This window comes from Eumetopias jubatus, unplaced genomic scaffold (genome assembly GCF_037043125.1).
Source record: "Eumetopias jubatus isolate StellerSeaLion01/CBP00866 unplaced genomic scaffold, mEumJub1_p1.0 scaffold_11, whole genome shotgun sequence".
NCBI classification, from domain to species: domain Eukaryota; kingdom Metazoa; phylum Chordata; class Mammalia; order Carnivora; family Otariidae; genus Eumetopias; species Eumetopias jubatus.
The window spans coordinates 37812035-37835016 of NW_028274817.1; the positions used below are offsets into that span (position 1 = coordinate 37812035).

The 22982-nt window shown below is 36.8% G+C and overlaps 1 protein-coding gene across 2 annotated transcripts in view; it reads right to left on the minus strand.

Moving 5' to 3' along the window:
* The window catches only part of COL4A5 (collagen type IV alpha 5 chain), a 227603-nt gene that overhangs the window by 84898 nt on the left and 119723 nt on the right, over window positions 1-22982 (minus strand). For both annotated transcript variants that reach the window (XM_028089734.1, XM_028089732.2), the window contains exons 8-19: window positions 21825-21851; window positions 19722-19802; window positions 17272-17334; window positions 15191-15226; window positions 15061-15102; window positions 14809-14901; window positions 13320-13373; window positions 13168-13224; window positions 12877-12921; window positions 11261-11314; window positions 9628-9669; window positions 7496-7628 (exon numbers count right to left, since the gene is read on the minus strand). In XM_028089734.1, the coding sequence (XP_027945535.1) occupies window positions 7496-7628; window positions 9628-9669; window positions 11261-11314; window positions 12877-12921; window positions 13168-13224; window positions 13320-13373; window positions 14809-14901; window positions 15061-15102; window positions 15191-15226; window positions 17272-17334; window positions 19722-19802; window positions 21825-21851 (727 nt within the window). The remainder of the gene's footprint in view (window positions 1-7495; window positions 7629-9627; window positions 9670-11260; window positions 11315-12876; window positions 12922-13167; window positions 13225-13319; window positions 13374-14808; window positions 14902-15060; window positions 15103-15190; window positions 15227-17271; window positions 17335-19721; window positions 19803-21824; window positions 21852-22982) is intronic.

The window sequence follows — 22982 nt, forward strand, 5'->3', positions numbered from 1 at the left end:
ATTTTTCTAAAAACTTAAGAGTTAATAATATTAGTATTCTCTCTAATAAGACAAAAAAACCTATGATTGACTTTCCCCTCTTCTCTCTGTATCACTACATCATATGGTAATAATGTATATAATTTTAGTTCCACAAAATATCTTTCCTAACCATTGGTTCTTGTATCTTACCCATTCCCACCCCCAAGTTCATCCTGAATTCATTTCCTTCTTCTTAGACTAAACCCTCCAGTAACTACTTTACAGAAGTTCTGGAGGTGGTAAATTTTCGAAGTAGCCTATCTTCACACTACAATAACAGTTTGATGTAATACAGAATCCCAAATTCATAGTTATTTTCCTTTATCACTTTGAAACTGCTCCAATATCTTCTTCTGACTCTCATTGCTTTGTAGGTGGCCTGCCTTTTCCCTCAGAGAGTTTTTAAGAGCTTCTTTTTATCCTTAAATTCTAAAATGTCCCTACAATATGTCATCATGTATTTGTGTATTATTATTATTTTACTCTTGTTTGGTAATTCATACACCATTTCATAGGGGCTCATGTTTTCTTTCAATAAATAGAAGTCCTCAGTCATTAATTTTGCAAATATTGCCTGTTGGCCCATTCTCTCCTCCTTGAACTCCTTCATGGTAAATTTTGGAACTTCTAGGTTTATCCTTTTTCTCTTAATTTTTCTTTCATATGATCCAATTCTATAATGCTGCATCCTGGGAGAATTCCTTATCTGAATTTTCTAGACATAGTATGTGTTTAGTCTACTATCTTGAAATTAGAAATTCAAAGTACATACTTAGAATGAAATAGGACCCACATTTATTCTTTCTCCTTGGGGGATCACTGAGTCACTCATCTCATAATGTTAATATTTCATTAGTCAAATATTTGAAGGGTAGGGAACAATAATTTATTAAACATATATGTTTGCCAGGTGCTATGCCAGATGCCTTTTCATATTTTACATAAATCCATACTATCTCTTCATTTTAGAGATCATTCAAATAAACATGCTAGACAAGGATGTTACTCAGTCTATGGCCAAATTAGAAATGCTCTACTGTATTGTGTATCTTCAGTAAGGGAATGATATAATGCTCAGTACTGAGTCCCCAAATTTTATAGCAGAGCAAAATCACTATGGGGATTTCTAAACAGGTATTTCTGGAATTCTAAGTGGATAGTGCCATTTACTATTTTAATATATGAAATCTTATCAAACTAGGCATTATTAGAATAGCATTCCCTTCCATAGCAGAATAAAAAATGTAATGATTAATTTTGGGATCACAGAAACATTGGGTGTAGTTTATTAATAATAAAAGGTAGAAATGGTATTTTTAGTGTAAAAGGGAACTATCAAATGGACTTGGCTTCTTTTTTTTAAAGTACAGGTGAGTTTTTTGGGAAAAGATGGCAGAAGAGTAGGGGACCATATTCCAACCAGTCCCTGGAATTGAGCTGGATATCTATCAGACACTCTGAACACCCACAAAATCAGCCTGAGATGTGAGAAGATAGATCTGGATCTCTACAAACAGAATATTGCAGGCTGTTGGTTTTGAGGTACGAAGCAGGGAGCCGTGATTCTGTGGGCAGATATTGGAGGATTAACAGAAGGGGTCAGAGCCAGGCCAACAGGATTCTACACCACCCAGGAGCGATAGCCTCCGCGCTGGGGACTGGGCACAGACTCACACACCGGTAGTGGTGGGAAAAGGACTTTAGGGCAGCCCCCAGGACAGAAACCTGGAGGGCAGGGCCGCTTGTGCTAACTGGGGGCAGCTGGCGGTTTTAGAAGCACAAAAGGCAAAGACATGCCCCGACCTGGAGCTGAGGACTGGGAGCGCTGCTGAGGGGTGCACAACCCAGGATGCTGCAGTTTATAGCAGCACAGACAGAAACGGAGATAGTATGGCCTGGAGAAGAGACTGCGACCTCTCTGCTCTGAGGCAGAGGGTTGGAAATGGTCTCTTCTGCTCTGACTCTCGGAAGAGACGCAGAAAGCTGCCAGAGAACAAAAGCTGCAAAAAAACTGGTTTTCACTGAGCCACCACAGGGGGGAGGGCAACTCTGCCCAAACAGGGTTGCCTGAGTAACATCGCAACAGGCTCCTCCCCCAGAAAACAGGCTGGGAAAACAAGAGGCCAGCAACCCTAAGGTCCCTAGAAAACAGGTGCATCTTGCTTGGGTTCTGGTCAATAATTTGGACTCTATACATTCCCTCCACCACTCATCAACAAAATAACTAGGAGGAGGAACCCCCAAAATAGGAAAGACTCAGAGATTATGATTTATGCCACAGATTTACAAATGGATTCAGATACAACCAAGATGTCGGAGACGGAATTCAGGCTAGCAATTGTGAAGACAATAGCTATAATGGAGAAATTAATTAATGGCAACATGGAGTCTCTAAGGGCAGAAATGAAAGCTGAATTGGCAAAACTTAAAAATGCTATCAATGAGATCCAATCTAATCAAGATAATCTAACAGCTAGGGTAAGCGAGGCAGAAGAACGAATTAGTGACCTAGAAGACCAATTAATAGATTAAAAAGGGAAAAGAGGAGGCCAGGGAAAAACAACTCAGAATCCGGGAAAATAGGATCAGAGAAATAACTGACACCAAGAAACGTCCCAATGTCAGAATTATTGGAATCCCTGAGGGGGTGAGAGAGAGAGAGGACTAGAAGATATATTTGAGTAAATCGTAGCTGAGAACTTCCCTAATCTGGGGAATGAAACAAACATTCGTGTCCTAAAGGCAGAGAGGACCCCTCCCAAGATCAAGGAAACCAGGCCAACACCCTGGCATGTAATAGTAAAACTCGCAAATCTTAGAACCAAGGAAACCATCTTAAGGGTAGTTAGGGGGAAGAGATTCCTTACGCACAGAGGGAAGAACATCAGAATAACATCAGACCTATCCACAGAGACCTGGCAAACCAGAAAGGCCTGGCAAGACATATTCAGGGTACTAAACGAGAAGAACATGCAGCCAAGAATACTTTATCCGGCAAGGCTGTCATTTAGAATGGATGGAGAGATACAGAGCTTCCAAGACTGGCAGAAACTGAAAGACTATGTGACCACTAAGCTGGCCCTGCAAGAAATATTAAGGGGGGGGGTTCTATAAAAGGAGAAAGACTCCAAGAGTGATATAGAAATGAAATTTATGGGGACAATCTATAAAAACAAGGTCTTCAGAGGCAACACGATGACAATAAATTCGTATCTTTCAATAATCACTCTCAACGTGAACAGCCTAAATGCTCCCATAAAATGGCACAGGGTTGCAGATGGGATAAAAAGGACCCATCCATATGCTGTCTACAAGAGACTCATTTTGAACCTAAAGATACATCCAGACTGAAAGTGAAGGGATGGAGATCCATCTTCCATGCCAATGGACCTCAAAAAAAAGCTGGGGTAGCAATTCGTATATCAGACAAATTAGATTTTAAACTAAAGACTGTAGTTAGAGACACAGAAGGACACTATATCATTTTTAAAGGGTCTATCCAACAAGAAGATCTAAAAATTGTAAATATCTATGCCCCTAACATGGGAGCAGGCATCTACAAAAGCTAACTGTTTACCAAAATAGAGTCATATTGATAACAATACGTTAATTGTAGTAGACCTCAATATTCCACTCTCAGCAATAGACAGATCATCTAAGCAGAAAATCAACAAAGAAACAAGAACTTTGAATGACACACTGGACCAGAGGGACCACATAGATATATATAGAACATTCCACCCTGAAACAACAGAATACTCATTCTTCTCGAGCGCACATGGAACTTTTTCCAGAATAGACCACATACTGGGTCACAAATCAGGTCTCAACTGATACCAAAAGACTGAGGTTATTCCCTGCATATTCTCAGACCATAACGCTTTAAAACTGGAACTCAATCACAAGAAAAAAATTGGAAGAAATTCAAACACTTAGAAGCTAAAGACTACTCTGCTCAAGAATGTTTGGGTCAACCAGGAAATCAAAGAAGAACTTAAACAATTTATGGAAACCAATGAGAACGAAAACACATCAGTCCAAAACCTATGGGATACTACAAAGGCGGTCCTAAGGGGAAATACATAGCCATCCACGCCTCACTAAAAAAATAGCAAAATCCCGAATTCACCAACTAACTCTACACATTAAAGAACTAGAGAAAAAGCAACAAACAATGCCTAAGCCACGCATTAGAAGAGAAATAATTAAGATCAGAGCAGAGATCAATGAATTGGAAACCAGAAACATAGTAGATCAGATCAATGAAACTAGAAGCTGGTTCTTTGAAAGAGTTATAAGATCGATAAACTACTGGCCAGTCTTATCCAAAAGAAAGGAGAAAGGACCCAAATTAATAAAATTATGAATAAGAGGGGAGAGATCACGACTAACACCAAGGAAATAGAAACAACTATTAGAAATTATTATCAACAAGTATATGCTAATAAACTGAGCAATCTGGATGAAATTGATGCCTTCCTGGGAAACCTATAAACTGCCAAGACTGAAACAGGAAGAAAGTGACAACCTGAATAGGTCAATAACCAGTAAGGAGATTGAAGCAGTGATCAAAAACCTCCCAAAAAACAAGAGTCCAGGGCCTGACAGATTCCCTGGGGAAATCGAACAAACATTCAAAGAAGAAATAATACCAATTCTCCTGAAGCTGTTTCAAAAAATAGGAACAGAAGGAAAGCTTCCAGACTCATTCTATGAGGCCAGGATTACCTTAATCCTCAAACCAGGCAAAGACCCCATCAAAAAGGAGAATTTCAGACCAATATTCCTGATGAATATGGATTCCAAAATCCTCAACAAAATCCTAGCTAATAGGATCCAACAATACATTAAAAGGATCATCCAGCGCGACCAAGTGGGATTTATCCTCGGGCGGGATGGCAAGGGTGGTTCAACATTCGCAAATCAATCAATGTGATAGAACACATTAATAAGAGGAAAGAGAAGAACCATACGGTCCTCTCAATTGATGCAGAAAAAGCATTTGACAAAATACAGCATCCTTTTCTGATTAAAATTCTTCAGAGTATAGGGACACAGGGAACATTCCTCAAGTTCATAAAATCCATCTATGAAAAACCAACAGTGAATATCATCCTTAGTGGGGAGAAGCTGAGAGCCTTTCCCTTAAGATCAGGAACACAACAAGGATGCCCACTCCCGCCACTATTGTTCAACACAGTACTGGAAGTCCTAGCAACAGTAATCAGACAACAAAAAGAAATAAAAGGTATTCAAATTGGCAAAGAAGAAGTCAAACTCTCTCTTTTCGGAGATGACATGATACTTTATGTGGAAAACCTAAAAGACTTCACCCCCAAATTACTAGAACTCATACAGCAATTCAGTAATGTGGCAGGATACAAAATCAATGCACAGAAATCAGCTGCTTTCTTATATACTAACAATGCAACTGTAGAAAGAGAAATTAGAGAAACAATTCCATTTACAATAGCACCAAAAACCATAAGATACCTCAGAATAAACCTAACCAAAGAGGTAAAGGATCTATACTCTAGGAACTACAGAACAGTCATGAAAGAAATTGAAGACACAAAAAGATGGAAAAACGTTCCATGCTCATGGATCGGAAGAATAAACATTGTTAAAACGTCTATGCTACCTAGAGCAATCTATACCTTCAATGCCATCCCAATCAAAATTCCAATGACATTTTTCAAAGTGCTGGAACAAACAATCCTAAAATTTGTATGGAATCAGAAAAGACCCCAAATCACCAAGGAAATGTTGAAAAAGAAAAACAAAGCTGGGGGCATCACATTGCCCGATTTCAAGCTATATTACAAAGTAGTGATCACCAAGACAGCATGGTACTGGCACAAAAACAGACATATAGACCAATGGAACAGAAGAGAGAGCCCAGATATGGACCCTCAACTCTGTGGTCAAGTAATCTTTGACAAAGCAGGAAAAAATATGCAATGGAAAAAAGACAGTCTCTTCAATAAATGGTGCTGGGAAAATGGACAGCCACATGCAGAAGAATGAAACTTGACCATTCTCTAACACCATACAGAAAGATAAACTCGAAATGGATGAAAGACCTCAATGTGAGACAGAAATCCATCAAAATCCTAGATAGAACATAGACATTATCCTCTTGGACGTCAGCCACGGCAACTTCTTTCAAGATACATCTCCAAAAGCTAGTGAAAAAAGCAAAAATGAACTTTTGGGACTTCATCAAGAGAAAAAGCTTCTGCACAGCAAAGGAAATAGTCAACAAAACAAAGAGGCAACCCACAGAATGGGAGAAGATATTTGCAAATGACACTAGAGATAAAGGGCTGGTATCCAAGATCTATAAAGAACTTCTCAAACTCAACACCCCAAAAACAGATAATCAAGTCAAAAAATGGGCAGAAGACATGAACAGACACTTCTCTGAAGAAGACATACAAATGGCTAACAGACACATGAAAAAAATGTTCGTCATTAGCCATCAAGGAAACTCAAATCAATACCACAATGAGATACCACCTTACATCAGTTAGAATGGCAAAAATTGACAAGGCAAGAAACAACAAATGTTGGAGAGGTTGTGGAGAAAGGGGGACCCTCTTACACTGTTGGTGGGAATGCAAGTTGGTATAGCCACTTTGGAAAACAGTATGGAGGTGCCTCAAAAAATTAAAAATAGAGCTACCCTATGACCCAGCAATTGCACTCCTGCGTATTTACCCCAAAGACACAGATGTAGTGAAAAGAAAGGCCATATGCACCCCAATGTTCATAGCAGCAATGTCCACAATAGCCAAACTGTGGAAAGAGCCGAGATGCCCTTCAACAGATGAATGGATAAAGAAGATGTGGTCCATATATACAATGGAATATTACTCAGCCATCAGAAAGGATGAATACCCAACTTTTACATCAACATGGATGGGACTGGAGGAGATTATACTAAGTGAAAAAAGTCAAGCAGAGAAAGTCAATTACCATATGGTTTCACTTCTTTGTGGAACATAAGGAATAGCATGGAGGACATTAGGAGAAGGGAGGGAAAAATGAAGGGGGGGAAATCAGATGGAGAGATGAACCATGAGAGACAATGGACTCTGAGAAACAAACTGAGGGTTCTAGGGGGGGGGGGTGGCGGGATGGGTTAGCCTGGTGATGGGTATTAAGGAGGGCACGTACTGCATGGAGCACTGGGTGTTATACGCAAACAATGAATCATGGATCACTACATCAAAAACTAATGATGTATTGTACGGTGACGAACATAACATAATACAATTAAATTTAAAAAAATAAAGTACAGGTGAGAAATTTGGTGAGAAAGTCTACAGTATGAGTTGAGAAGTTCCCGTCATTTAAAAGATACTCATGTCTTCTACTGCTATGCTCATCCTGGAACCAGTACGATAATACTGGACATGTGAATTAGCAAAGATGCTATAAACACAAGAACATTAAGTACAGTCTCTTTTACCTGGAGGTCCAGGAAGGCCAGGTGGACCCTGTATTCCAGGAAGTCCTCGCTCTCCTTTTTCTCCAGGCAAGCCGGGTAACCCAATGTTTCCTTTTTCTCCTACAGTTACACCAGTCCCAGGCCTAGGAATTACCTTTATTATGAAAGAAAAAAATTAAGGAACTCAAAGAGGAAGAGGCCTGTTCTCCTAAAAATAATCTAGCAGCTACATACAATTACAGTGCCATCATTTTCACAAAGCTCCGAATGCAAAATCATCAAGACTACTACACAGATTATCACTCACATTCCGTATCACTCCTATCCTTCAACTAATTAGAAACTGTTTAATACCAGCAATAATATTACCACCCTCCTGAGCCCCAGGCTTGCAGAGGTAGAATTATTTTTGAATTCTCTTATCACATTCAATTCATTCCAGTTACCTAAGCCTAATAATTCTTTACTGAAAATGTGTCTCTAATTTGCCTCCTTCTTTCCTGTTGCCACAGCTACTATGCCCATCTCACACTTGGACTAACAGAAGCACCTTGGAGCTTCTCCCCTTCAATCCAAATCTACTGCTAGGATATACTTCCTCAAAAATCAATTTCTCTGTGTTAGCTACCCTATTTAAGGACTCAAAATTGCTCACTACTTCTTACTATGTCTGATGCTACTTTTCACCCTGGACTCTGTCAAATCTCTTCTCACTTCCAAGACCTCTCTCACCTATTTCATCTCCTATTATTTCTAGCAGTGAAGTTTTAGGAGAGTGAGGTCTGTCTGATTATGACCACTTCATGCATCTTGCACATTCTTGCCTTTCACTCTGAATATGCCATTTCAAATATCTATAATGCCTTTTCCCAATATTTCCCTTTAACAACCCACATTTCTTTCTTCCTCTAAACAAAATGAAACAAACTCATCTCTTTTAGGATGGCTTTATTGATTAGAATCAACTAATTGATCATTCCTTTTCTCTTGGTCTTCTTAGAATCTCAGTGTCTAAAGAATTTCATGTTAAGTACTTGAAATATAAAGAAAGTAATCTCATGGAGCTATAATGATAATTAAGCTTTAGACTTAAGAGACTGTTGGACTGAAGAACAAATCAACACCTACTGGCAAAGTGCAATATTTCATCCTGGTTCTATTGGATAGAAGAAATATTCAGACAAAAGGAGACTGAAAGTTGTGGGACCTAGAATGGAGATGATAGTTCAAAAGGGAAAGTTCAAAAGCTGCTGGATAGGACTGCATTCTCAAAATTTTCATTTCTTCTGTTATTTATCAAAATGTTATTATCTCATTTTATAAAGGAACTATTTCTCAGAGAGCTAAGAAAGTGAATAAAAATTGTCTAAGATATTTAAGTATATCCTCATTAGATTTGTTAAGCACTAAGTATCAATATCTGAGACTGACTATAGACAGCAAGAATTAATGTTACTCAAACGTCTGAACATACAGACGCTACGACACTTGCACCGTTGCAGATTCAATGCAGTATAAAACCCAGAGTCTTAACAAATTTCAACCAAAGGAAAGCCAGTATGTCAAACTGTAGCAATGATATTTTATTCTTATTATGATTGGAAATATATTTGACTTAAATTCCATGGTGAATGCAAACATGGTAAAATCTGTAAACCTCCTAATTAATTTTTCATAGAGCAGTTTCCTACATTTGATTAAGAGCCCCTAGAAAGCACATACCCAAGGAAGAAAGAGGTGTGAATCAGACAATTACAAATTGAGAAAACCTATTAAGACCAAATCCATCTTTCCAGAGCTCTGCAGGGAAAAGGGCCAATCCCTTGTTTCCCAAGTTTCTTTTATTGAACCCTTATAAGCACCACCTGCACCACCTGCTGGTTACTTGAGAAATAATTTAGCAATCATGATGCAAAACAACCCAATGCCATAATTTTGGATCTTTACTATGGAGAAGTAATATACAGGCAGAACAATACAAAGACATTGAGGTCAACATTACTGAAGTTTTTAGATGTAGACTTTTAAGCCAGTAAAAGTTACTAATGACTTGGAATTTTGTGTTTTACGAGGAAAAGGTACAGAGGATATTAAGGCACAAAAATAAAAATGCATTCATAAATCTGATAAATGAAGACTAAAAAAAAACTTACAAGTCCAGGAGGCCCAGTTGGGCCAATGTCACCTTTTTGGCCCTGTTTAATACAAGTGTAAAGTAGATTAGTAAAAATCACATGAAAACATCGATTTCCTTAAAAACATAGCAGATAACTAAGTTTCATAAAGACCCAGGAATCCACAATAACATATCTCAAAGAGAAAACAACGTGAGGTAATGAGATGGTACTGAAATAAGCGCAGGAAGACTGGTGATGTTGTCTCAGATTTACTAGCTACACGATCTTGATCAAATCAATGAATTTATCTGCCTTATATATAAACCAGACTTCTAAGGTATTTCTAGATGCAACATCCTTTGATTTTAAGATTCCTATGTTCTAACAAAGTATAAATACTCTATAAAGAAGATACTGAAAAAAATTGGTACCACGAGAATCTGTTAAAATTGTTATATTTTTTGCATATAGCCATGTTTCTTTTAACAAAACTTGTCAAGGGCATAAATTTAGTGTTATTTCCATTCGTGACAGATATGTTAGAGCTAATGGACTTAACTACAATCAGCAACAGCTAATTAATTATAATTGCTTTTGTGGGTTACCTCTTAGAAACTAATGAAAGACAAATTCAGAGACAAAACGGTTACTCTAAACCAGTAGCTACAACAGCATGAAAAACACAGTACGCAACTGTTATTCTACTGGCCAAGACCTAAGGATAGATGTCTCTCTCAGACCTCTATTCTTGTTCTAGGCTTGTTCATAGGAACTCTTCATCTATCTAAAAGCTTCATTTAGTTTAAAGAATTACTCAGTCCTATCACTTCACTTACTACTTGAAAAAAAAAAAATCTTGTTCTCTGAGTATTTATTATCTTCCTTTATTCTGGCTGTGCCTCCTAGTCCAAGCTTGAAGTTGGATCTAGGTTAGAGAAAAACCACCATTAAAACATGCACCCTCTGGGTACATTCAAGTTTGTAGCACCTTTTCCTCCTTGCCCTGCAAAACAAAGCTTTTCAGTATTGGTTTTCACATAAAGCAATTAGAGACCACAGAGATCGGAAAACTGGATATTTTTGTGGTCTGCTATAAATAAGGGAAATGTGGGCTTCACACGTTCTTTCAAAGTCACTTTTTTTTTTCAGAGTCACTTTTTAAAATAGATGACTAAATAAATGACCTTCAGTCAGACTGTATCGCCAAATGGGAAAAAAAAAAGTGACAAAGAATTAGCCACAGACTTTCAGACAATAATTGCACAGAGAATGGAAATGTTTAGTGGAGACATTCTAAATTCACAGCTACGAGCCTTTTTAGTATGAGGACCTCACTAAAATAGTGCTGAATCCACTTTCTAGAGAATAAAAGTTTTGCCGATACATGCTCAAAATGAAGGCACCAACTTTTCACAATGGAAATGCTAAAGTTAAACAATTCTTCATGTATTTCCACCACATGTATTGGGATTTAGGACAATGAATTAAAATTCAGAGGAAATGATACAAAAGAAAAAGGAGCAACACCAAAAGAGGAATAAGGAAGGTATGTTTTGAATATAAAAGCTAAGTTATTAAGAACTTTTTCATTTAGAACTCAAACTTGGGAAAGAAAAGGATTATGTTAAGTAGAATAAAACCGGTCACTTCAAAGTATTAAAATTCTTACCTTTTCTCCATCCCTTCCTGGTTCACCAGGGTAACCAGGATCACCAGGCAAACCCTTTAAAATATAGAGATCAGGGTGACATCAGCAAAAATGGTGGAGTAAGGATGTCTAAACACCCTCTCCTTCATAAAAGCAACAAAGAACATTGGCAAAAATGGTCAGAGTCAACTTTTTTAGAACACTAGAAATTAACCAAAGGCTTATAGCAATCCAGGAAGTATTTGTTGGGGAAAACAAAATGACTTAATCTTGGTAAGATCACAGAGCTTTGTAGCATTTTATCTTGCTCTAGTCCCATCACCCTTCCTCAGTCCCTTGAATGATATCCTTGAAAACCAACAGCTCACAATCAAGGTGAAAACCAGCAGCCTAGTAGCAAATGGAAGGGAAAGAACAGGGATGGAGCTTCTTCGAAGACCTAGTCCCAAAGAGTTGTTATTATTTGACCTGTCTGGTGACTATCTTTATTTGATCTGACTTGAGTTTTTCCAGTGAAAACAGAGAACAGTCTTTTCCCTGAAGATATCTGTCAAAAACAATCAGAGGCAATTATTGACCATCATGGCTGCCTAAATCATGAAACAAAGACCAATCTGTCAGGAGGTAAGGCCCTAAATTTACCTCCTTACGCCATTTTATGTTAAAGTAATTTGTGATTATAGAGTTTACAAATTGAGGACTACCTGTTTAGCAAAATCATCTGGAAACCAACTTATCTGATTTTAATACTTTCAACTTCTAGCTTGTTAAGAATTACTGTTTTCCTTCAGAATGGTCTCCAAAATTTCATCAAATTTTCTGTCCTTGAAAACCTCTTTTAACATCTACTGTGCATACTCTTGATACTGAGGCTGCTTGAAATAATGTTCCTAGACTTGCATGTTTAAATTTTCCTCTTTATTTTTTAGTAATTAGAATGATCTGTCAAAAACTTTTATTGAAAAAACTTATGTTCACACAAAATACTGTATGTGAATGTTTTGAGCAGTTTTATTCATAATGGCCCAAAGGAGAAACAACCAAAATATCCTCCAGTGGATAAATGGATAAACAAACCTTGGTACATTCCTACAATCAAATACTACTCAGCAATAAAAGGAATGAACTATTGATAAATAGTATAATGTATTATGCTATGTGAAAGAATCCTGATTCAAAAAGCTATATATAATATGACTCCATTTAAATGACAATCTGGAATAGGGAATATCATAGGGATGGAGAACAGATCAAATGCTGCCAGGGGCTTTGGGTGGTAGGGGAGAAGATGACTACAAAAGAACATTGGGGGAACTTTTGAGGGTGATGGAACTGTTTTTGATTTTAAAGCTGGTTATACAACTGTATGTGTTTGCCAAAACACATAGAACTGTATGCTGAAAATGGTTCATTTTACTGTATACAAGTTATAGCTCAATAAATCTGACTTAAAAAACCTGAACTTTGTTTTTTAACAAAGAAATTTTCAATTCATATTCAAAAGAGAAGGTATAATTTCCATTCATAGTAACTATTGCCAAACCCAAGCCTGTTTGCCATCCTGCTTCTCTACAACCACATACAAATGTTGCTATTTGGGGGCAGGGAGGTGAAGGGGACGGGCTTTATCTACTCACTGGAATTCCTGGTTGGCCATTCTCTCCATCTTTACCCGGTTTACCCTATAAGATTCAAAGAAATGCAAGAATATAAATTTGTTATTTAGGAAGTATGAGATTAAAGAATATAATAAGCTTTATTCCTGCCTTGGACTATTAAGTAGACTTTTCAGACTTCAATATTGTAATATAAATAAATGAATATGACATTTTGAGACAAAGAAAGTAGGATTTAAGAGGAAAGAATAAAATTACACAAACATGCATTCAAAATCTTTTGCAAAAAGAATTAGGGGTCATAATACTTACTCTTTTGCCAGGCTCTCCTTGCTCACCCTTCTCACCTTTCATACCACCTGGAGGACCCTGTACAACAAAAGTAGTTTTACACTGGTTCATGGAGTGCTATGTATCAATACCAATTTACATTAAATGACATTAAAGAATTTTAGGTAACTTACCGGAGGACCACGTATCCCTGGAGGTCCAGGAGGTCCTCGGTCACCAGGAAGTCCCTATGCAGTAGTAGGGGAAAGGAAAGCAACATTAATACTAGAGCTAGCTAAGAATACTTTTAACAAACTGTACTATAGACTCAGGCAGTATAACTAAAGATAACAGGATGTTTCTTTTTTTTTTAAGATTTTATTTATTTATTTGAGAGAGAAAGAATGAGAGATAGAGAGCACGAGAGGGAAGAGGGTCAGAGGGAGAAGCAGACTCCCTGCTGAGCAGGGAGCCCGATGTGGGACTCGATCCCGGGACTCCAGGATCATGACCTGAGCCGAAGGCAGTCGCTTAACCAACTGAGCCACCCAGGGGCCCCGATAACAGGATGTTTCTAATTCAAAGTTGAAATCTGCTAAGCAAAAGAACCAAGAGCCATCTTTGCTTACTTCAGTTCATTTCTAATGTATGTACAAGCTGAGTTTTGAGGTAAATAAAAAGACAACACTTAAAATTAAATTATTAATGATACATTTTATAAAAAGCAAGAATACCTAAAACTAGGAGATACAGGGGCCATATAACACACATATATTTGGCAGAGAATTAAATGACCCAAATCCATATTGATGGTGGAGTTTCAATATAATTTGTCCTTTATTCTTAACTTTATTATTAGCATTTAAAGTGAAACAACAATGTACACACTTTGTTCAAGGGTGGGTCACTATGCTATAAAAGATATGTATGATCTCATCTACTCTAGTAGAAGCAAGGTACTACTTCTAAACACAAGGGTTTATAGAATAATACTCTTTGTATATCAGTGAAATGTAGAGAAGACAGTCATCTAAGACAATGACCATCGACCTTACCATGACCTAATTTTGTACATGAATGCATTATTCGTAACAGCCAAAAATGCAAACAATCCAAATGTCCATCAACTGATAAATGGATAAACAATATGTGGAATATTCACACAACGGAACATTATTCAGCCATAAAAAGAAATGAAGTATAATATATGCTACAATATGGAAGAACCTGAAAACATACTAAGTAGAAGAAGCCAGAAACAGAAGACCATATATTGTATGATTCTATTTATGTGAAGTGATCAGAGTTGGCAAATCTACAGAGCCAAAAAGTAGGTTAGTGGTTGCCTAGGGCTAAGAGTTTGGGGAGAAATGAAGAGTGACAACAAATAGGTATGGGGTTTTGGAGGTTGGCTGATGAGAATGTTCTAAAATTAGATTGTAGTCATGGTTTCACTACCCTGTGAATATACAAAAAAAATAGAACTGTACACTTTAAATGGGTGAATTGTATGGTATGTAAATTATATCTCAATAAAGCTCTTTAAAAATTTAATCATCTCAAATTCTTGTTATTTTTAAAGTACCTTCACATATAAGTATATTTCAACTTATAATGAATGCATTTTAATGAAATGCCACTGTTATAGCAAAATGTTCATTGATTTCCTCTCTACATACTCACCTGATCTCCTTTCTGAAACTCTACATCAATTGGTCTTTTCTGTTCACTGATCTGCCCAGGTGGCCCAGGGGGGCCCTGAAGACCTTGCTCACCCTGTTTGCAAGATTTAATAAGAAAGTAATATTTCATAATTTACACAGACAATAATATAAAATGTAAGCTAAGTCAGATGCAAGAAGCAAAAAGATGAGCTCAAATGACGAGGAAAGGAGAAAACTGAGGGCTGAATAATCAACATTTTTCTTTACTCACCTTTTCACCCTTGGGTCCCTGGAAATTTAAGCCCATATTCCCCTGAAGAGAGAGGTTTTAGTTTAAAATCTCATTGACACTAACAGAAAGAATTCACACCAAATAAAAAATGTGCATAAAAGAAAATTACCTTTGGTCCTGGAAGTCCTGGTGGACCAGGAGGGCCCTAAGAATAGAAGACACGGAAAAGGAAAAAAGGGATATATTAATAAGTTTATTAAAAAATTATTCAGTTTTAAAATAATTATTTGGTTTCATAAAAAGCAAGGACAAACCCTTCAAAATAATATTTTCCTGTTTTTTTTCTCACATTCAAATTGATTTTAACAAACCAGATGAATGTGAAAACTTCCTGTGACAGCATACAAGTGGGCAGGGGAAGAAATACAAGGATATGTAGAGGCAGAGGGTTAACACCCCAGTGCCAAAAACCAATACAAAAGTTAATCTCAACAAACATATAAAATTTCTCATGTCAGAATTATAGGTAAGAAATTTAGGTGTCATAAGGCAATTAACTCTCTAGTTCTAAAAAGCATGTGTTTACTTCTTTAGCTCAGTTTTATTTTTATGTGACCTGACTTTGTAATGTTTCAAGGCTTGAAAAGTTAAATAGGCATTTGTTTGCCCAAGTGTATCACCTCTTTGATCTCAATGGATCTATTCATTTACATATTGTACCCTGGTGGCATTTCTAAGACTTCGCTTCAACCTGTTGAATCAGGGTTAATTGAAGGAACATTCAGAAGTGCAGAGTGAATCAGTTATATAGCCACAAGAGTTGAGGAAATTCAAGAAGTAACACACCTAGGGTATACTGATGCTGTAACAACAGAGTTAGGAAAAAGTGCCATAGTCCAGAGTCTCATGTTTTGCAGGATGTCTACAACTAAAATAGACTAAACAAAGGGGGTTTTCTAATCCTCGTGTAGATATTTCCAGGAAAGCAGAAATCACAATCTTTTCTGGTAGATTCTTTTAGTATTTTCCAAATGTTATTTCCTTCATTCAAAAATAGAGGACCAATTGTCACAAGCAAAATTGTGCCATCTATAAAGGTATAATGAAAACTGTCACTTAAATATATGGTAGATGAGAGAGTGGCTATATGGTAGATGAGAGAGAGAGTGGCACATGAGAAATTACTTTTACGGAAGTACAATTTTCTTTCCCTTTTAAAAGGCAAAGCTCTAAGTCCAAAACATGACTTGAATGAAATCGAAGTATTTCAGGGGCAAAAATACTCAGAATTTAATTACAGTAGAAAATATGAGTGACCATAGAGGTAGTAAAGCAGAACTAGCTGCATAGTCAAGTCTTTAGAAGTTTTTGCTTCTTTCCTGGGGTATACAAATCCTTACCCCATTGCAGAGTGATTTACTACCCTCATCAATCCTACTGTTTTGTCACAGGCCCCTCAGAAATGAGAGCCAATATTTTTTTCTGAATACCCATTTTTGTTCCTCTTAAACAGAAAACTGCAGTTTGAAGAAACATATTTCATCAAGTGACTAGAGAACTGCCCTAGAAGACTGACTGCAATGGCTACAACTTTAACACTGACACATCAAGAGGTAACCAATGAAATATTTTATTTTAAATCTTTCTTTGTGTGTACCTCATTTTCCCCCAATTATAAAATGAAGCTATTACTTAGCACATATATTGTTCACCATAGCATTGTAAAATATCCTGCAAATAAAAAAATATATACATAGGGGCGCCTGGGTGGCTCAGTTGGTTAAGCATCTGCCTTGGGCTCAGGTCATGATCCTGAAGTCCCGGGATAGAGCCCCGGGTTGCGCTCCCTGCTCAGCGGGAAGCCTGCTTCTCCCTCTCCCACCCCCCCCACCCCCGCTTGTGCTTGCTCTCTCTCTCTCAAGTAAATACATAATATTTAAAAAATAAAAATAGGGCTCCTGGGTGGCTCAGTCAGTTAAGTGTCTGCCTTCAACTCAGGTCATGATCCCAGGGTCCTTGGCTCTCTGCTCAGTGGGGAGCCTGCTTCTCCCTCTGCCTGCCACTCCCCCTGATTGTGCTCTCTTTCTGTCAAATGGGTAAATAAAATCTTTAAAAAAATAAAATAAAATAAAAATATAGATCATAAACATTGAAAATGCATTATACTTTCAAATAGTAGAAATAATATTACTATTCCTGAGAGAAAATTTTTTTAAAGTAGGAGAAATGAAATTACAGAAGCAAGCTTACCATCAAACCTGGTGGTCCTCGGGGACCAATTGGCCCTGGTAAACCAGTAGGACCAGCTGGGCCCTGTTATAAAGGAAGTGAAGAAAACGATGAAAAAAAAAAAAAACCTCTCACTGTATCATGCAAAGAATTAATGAATGAAATTTTAACTTAAGTAATTGCCAGAATTTGGTTACACAATTCTACAATTCTGCAGTATTATAAGCAGAATTTTAAAATGTATAAGAATAAAAGGATTAAGTAACTATAAAGAAATTCAACTAAAAAGAATGGCTACAGCTTTTAGAAAACTGATGTTTTACAGTGGCAGATAACAAATGTAGGACAAATACACAGTAAGGAAGTTTTACAAAATAAAGTGATAAAGATGGGTGTTTAGTGGGACTTTTATGCTACAAATGGGAAGGGAAGGACTACCAGTTTCCAGGTGGCTTCTCTGTTTTAAAATAAAAAATAACTATGTATTTACCCAAAGAAAGTGAAAACACAAATTTGAAAATGTATATGAACCTCTATGTTTATTGCAGCATTATTTACAATAGCCAAGATACGTAAGTAACTCAACTGTCCATCCATAGATGAATGGATAAAGAAGATGTGGTGTGTGTGTACACACACACACACACAAACACACACACACACACACACTGGAATATTACTCAGCCATAAAAAGAGTAAAATCTTGCCATTTGCAACATGGACAGATCTAGAAGTTATAGTGCTAAGCGAAATAAGTTAGTGAAAGATAAATACCATAGGATTTCAGTCATATGTGGAATTTAAATTAAGAATTTAATTTAATCAAAACAGAGAAATTAAAGAGACAATAAAAAAGAACAGATTCTAAATAAAGAGAACAAACTGATGGTGCCAGAGGGGAGACAGATGGAGGAATGGGTGAAATAAGTGAGACAGATTAAGAGTACACTTATTTTGATGAACACTGAATAATGTACAGAACTGTGGAATCATTATATTGTACACCTGGAACTAATGTAACATTGTATATTAATTATACCAGAATAAAAAATTTAAAAAAATTTTTAAAGGATGCAAAAATTAATTAAATTAAATAAAAAATAGATTATTAAGACAAAGAAGGAAGTGAGAATAACTGGGACAACAGATAAAGGAATGATGCAAATTTTGTGGAACACAATTTGGCATCTTCAAAAGCTGAAAATTTGACTTCAGTGAAATCCAGCAATTCTATATCTAGGTATAAATCCTGGATTATTTGGTAATTTAAAAAAATTCCCAAACAACCAAATATTCAATAATAGGAGATCAGAGAAACAAACTGTAGTATGTTCACACAATGGAATGTTATATGGGAGTGAAACTGAATGAACTACAGTCACATACAATAATATGGATGTATCTTAATATAGCTAGTGGAAAAAGTTGCAGAACTATATAAATGTCATGTTATTTTAAAAGCAAAATTAAACACTCTTGTTTAGAGATATATGTATTTATGACAAACTATCTTTAAGGAGCAACAGAAAACTCAAAATGGTACTTATATCTTCGTAGAATGCAGAAGGATGTGACTGTCAAGGAAACCCCAGGTTGACTCAAAATTATTTGAAATATTCTAGTTCTTAAATGTTATTTTGGATTCATAGGTGTTCATTTGGTAGTTATGTTTCATAACATATATTTTGCATGTATTCTGCTGCATTTTCAAATATTACATAACAAAAAATTATAAGGGATAAAGGGCAAGATTGAGAGTACTTAAGACCACAAGGATGGCTTTTGTCAAGCATGGAATGAGTTGGTAATTAATGAAAAAATTCCCCAACAGTGTATCTAAGTAATCAAATATTAGAAAGTACTGACTTTATTTTGGCAAAGGGATCAATCTTTGTGAAATATAAACCTCAGGAAGTTGACTACCTGATCTATAAATACTCAAAAGATACTGCTGTCTTTATGCATGTTATCTATAGGCTAACATAACTTTTTTCCCTAAGATTATACTTGATGTTCACGATGCATAAATGTTATTCCTTCAGCCTTCAAAATATGTTCATATATTATGCATAACTAACAGTGTTACAAATGATGTCTTCTAATATCTTAAATGGGAGACCTGCAATTTTTATTTTTAATCAGACCATTTACAATAATCAGGACTATTCCTACCACCTACTGATCCTCACAGCAGAAGAATAAGAATACAGAAGTGTATTTCTGCTGCCAAACCCCAAAACAAAAATTTCCATGGAAACTGCATAGAAAGATAAAAGAATAAAGCAGTCCTCTATAAAATTCTCCCTGGTCCAGATTGCTTTTGTTTTCAGGTATGAGGTACATGCAATGTCTATCAAACTTCAGATAATTTCTGTAACTAAAATAGAAGGAACTAAAGGCTGAAGAGAGAAAAGTGATGCTGTGATCTGTTTTAATTAATATAGTGAAGAAGAAAATCACTGGATACTTACTTGTATTCCAGGAGGACCTGGATATCCTGGATTACCCTTTGGTCCTGGCAGTGATGACATAATTATACTGCCTGGTTCTCCCTGAAAGAAATCATCCGTGGAAGTTCTAAGTAACAGTTATGACACATGAAAATGGGCAAGAGCACAAAAAATGATCTGAGAATTAAATGTGTCATATAAATGTTCTGAAGATTAGGCAATCTCAGTAATTAACATGAATAAATTTACCTTTTAAAGGGAAATGGGGAAGTGGCCAGAATACACTGAAGTACAATCAATTTATTAAGGGCCTATGGTACCGTCAGTTACTCATTCATTACAAAACATTTATTAATTATTACTATTTTCCAAGAACTTTGTTAGGCTCTGGATACTCAGTAGTGAAGGAAATAAACAAGACTTCTGTCCTCATGGTGCTAACAATGTACTGGTTTTGAAATGCAGATCATAACATGTAAACAACTAAGACGACAAAAGGTTCAGTTAAAGGCTATGGAGAAAAACAACGTGGGACATGATAAAGAAATAGTGGAGAACTAAAAAGAAGTGATAATTATGTGACATGATAGAGGCACTAATTATTACAATGGCAATCATAATGTATAAATGTATCAAATTAACATGTTGCATACCTTAAATTTATAGTGTTATACATCAAATATATTTCAATTAAAAAAACAAATAGTGGAGGAATTAGTTTGGGTAGTCAAAAAAGGGCAATCTGTGAAGGCAACATAACATTCAGACTGAGATCTAAAGGATAATCAGGAGTCAGCCAGGTAAAAATGGGTTAATTAAGAGTATCAGGTAGTTGAAGTAGCATCTACAAAGGACCCAAAAAATGAAGAGCTTGGTACATTCAAATAACTTAATGCAGACCAGTGTGATCAGCGAGCCAAGGGAAAAGTGGTTTAAAGAGAAGTCTGGAAGTGTAGGAAGGGACCAGAACATGCAGGTCTTACAGGCCTTGAAAAAGAAAGTGGACCTTATCTCAGATGCAGTGGGAAGCCCTTGAAAGTTTTTAAGCAGGGAGATTGAATTACTGATTTATGTTTTTAAAAGATCATTCTTGACTACTTAATCTAGAATAAGTCAGGCTGGGAGGTGAGGGGGTAGTAGTGGAAAAAAAAGACTAATTAAGAAGCTATTATAATAGTCCAGATGAGACATTATGGTTAGTGTGGTGGCGGTGGAGATGGAGAAAAGTAGATGAATTTAAGATATATTTTATAGGCAAAATTAACAGTATTTAGTAATAGAATGGAATGAGGTGTGTGAAGGAGTAGAAGATGTAAATACTAACTCTCAGGTTTTAAGGGTCTGGGTTAACTTTGAACGTGCTAATCTGAATGTCTCAGAGATACTGGAGTAGAGATGTCAGGGAGGCAGTTTAATACATGCATCTAACTCAGAAGAAAAGTCTATTTTAGAGATATAAATGTGGGTATTCAGTAGCTGTATTGTAAACAATACATGAGCTTTAACAACATTGCTAGGCATAGAAGAGAAAAAGGGGTCAGAACTGTGTCCTGATACCTGCTACATAGAACAGAATGAGCTTGTATAGAAGACTGTGTGATGACCAGAGAGATACAGAAGAAAAATCATGAAAGCGTAGTGTCACAGAAGTCAGGGAAAAGAGCATTTTTAGAGAGAGAGCAGATGGTCAACTCTAATAAAATGTAATGGGAACTGAAAGTATCAGAAACTTGAGGGGCACCTGGGTGGCTTAGTCGGCTAAGCATCTGATTTCAGCTCAGGTCATGATCTCAGGGTCCAAGGATTGAGCCCCACATGGGGCTCCCTGCTCAGCAGGGAGTCTTCTTCCTCTCCCTCTGTCCCCCCTTTTTTAAAAAGATAAAATCTTTTTTAAAAAAAGAAAAAAGAAACTTGAGTCTGATATACACATTTACAAGTGTATCAGCACATAGAAGATACTTCCATGGAACAACGGAGATTACTTAAGGAGGGCTTGTGGGTATCTGCACAACTTCTAGAAACATCTACTTTAAGGCAGAAGTCAAGAGACATTATCTGATTGAAGTTGCAAGCTTTCTGAGTATCTTATTCAAAATGTTTACTTTCCTAGCATGAGATGCTTACCTTCATACCTGGGATCCCAGGAGGTCCCTATTTTTAAAAAGGAAAAAATTATTTTATATATATGAGAGGGGTGTGAACAAAAGAACACACTGCTTTCCAAATAGAGTCAATTAAATAGACTACTGTAGGGTCATTCTAAGTAAACAGTATCTTAGGATACTTAGAGATGACATTTATATTAAATACAATAGAATCCTTGCTTCTACCCAGCACAGAGCTATACTACCAACTTCTTTTTTTAAAAAAATCTTTTTATAGTTTACTAGTTTTTTTTTTCTCATTAAACTTTTGTTTTAATGGGTCTCAAAATTCTGTGACAGATTTTTGGTCAAGTTGTTTCCATTAAAAAGTACTGATTTTAAAAACTAATAACTTAAAACTGCTATACACACACACACACACACACACACACACACACACACACACACACACACACACACACACATAAAACAAATGGTCCACAAAACATTCTCCTTTCCTTCTGAAGGTTTTACGATGCATTGTTATCATTAACCAGTCTTTTACTATTAAACTTAAATGGCCAATTGACACAAAGAGTTCTGAGACCATTCTTCCACCACTGATTAAGACTGGGGTGGCAGGTATTGGGGATAATATTCATTTAGCCTTCTGAGCTTTCTGGGCAGACTTGGTGACCTTGTCTGCTCCAGCTGCCTTCTTGTCCACTGCTTTGATGACACCCACAGCAACCGTTTGTCTCATATCACCAACTGCAAAATGGCCCAGAGGAGGATAGTCAGAGAAGCTCTCAACACACATAGGCTTGCCAGGAACCATATCAACGATGGCAGCGTCACCAGATTTCAAGAACTTGGGACCATCTTCCAGCTTTTTTCCAGAATGACGATCTATCTTCTCCTTCAGCTCAGCAAACTTGCAAGCAATGTGAGCTGTGTGACAATCCAGCACAGGTGCATATCCAGCACTGATTTGGCCTGGATGGTTCAGGATAATCACCTGAGCCGTGAAGCCAGCTGCTTCCATTGGTGGATCATTTTTGCTGTCACCAGCCACATTGACACCACGAACATCTTTTACAGATAGGTTCTTGACATTGAAGCCCACACTGTCCCCAGGAAGAGCCTCACTCAAAGCTTCATGGTGCATTTCAACAGACTTTACTTCAGTTGTATAATT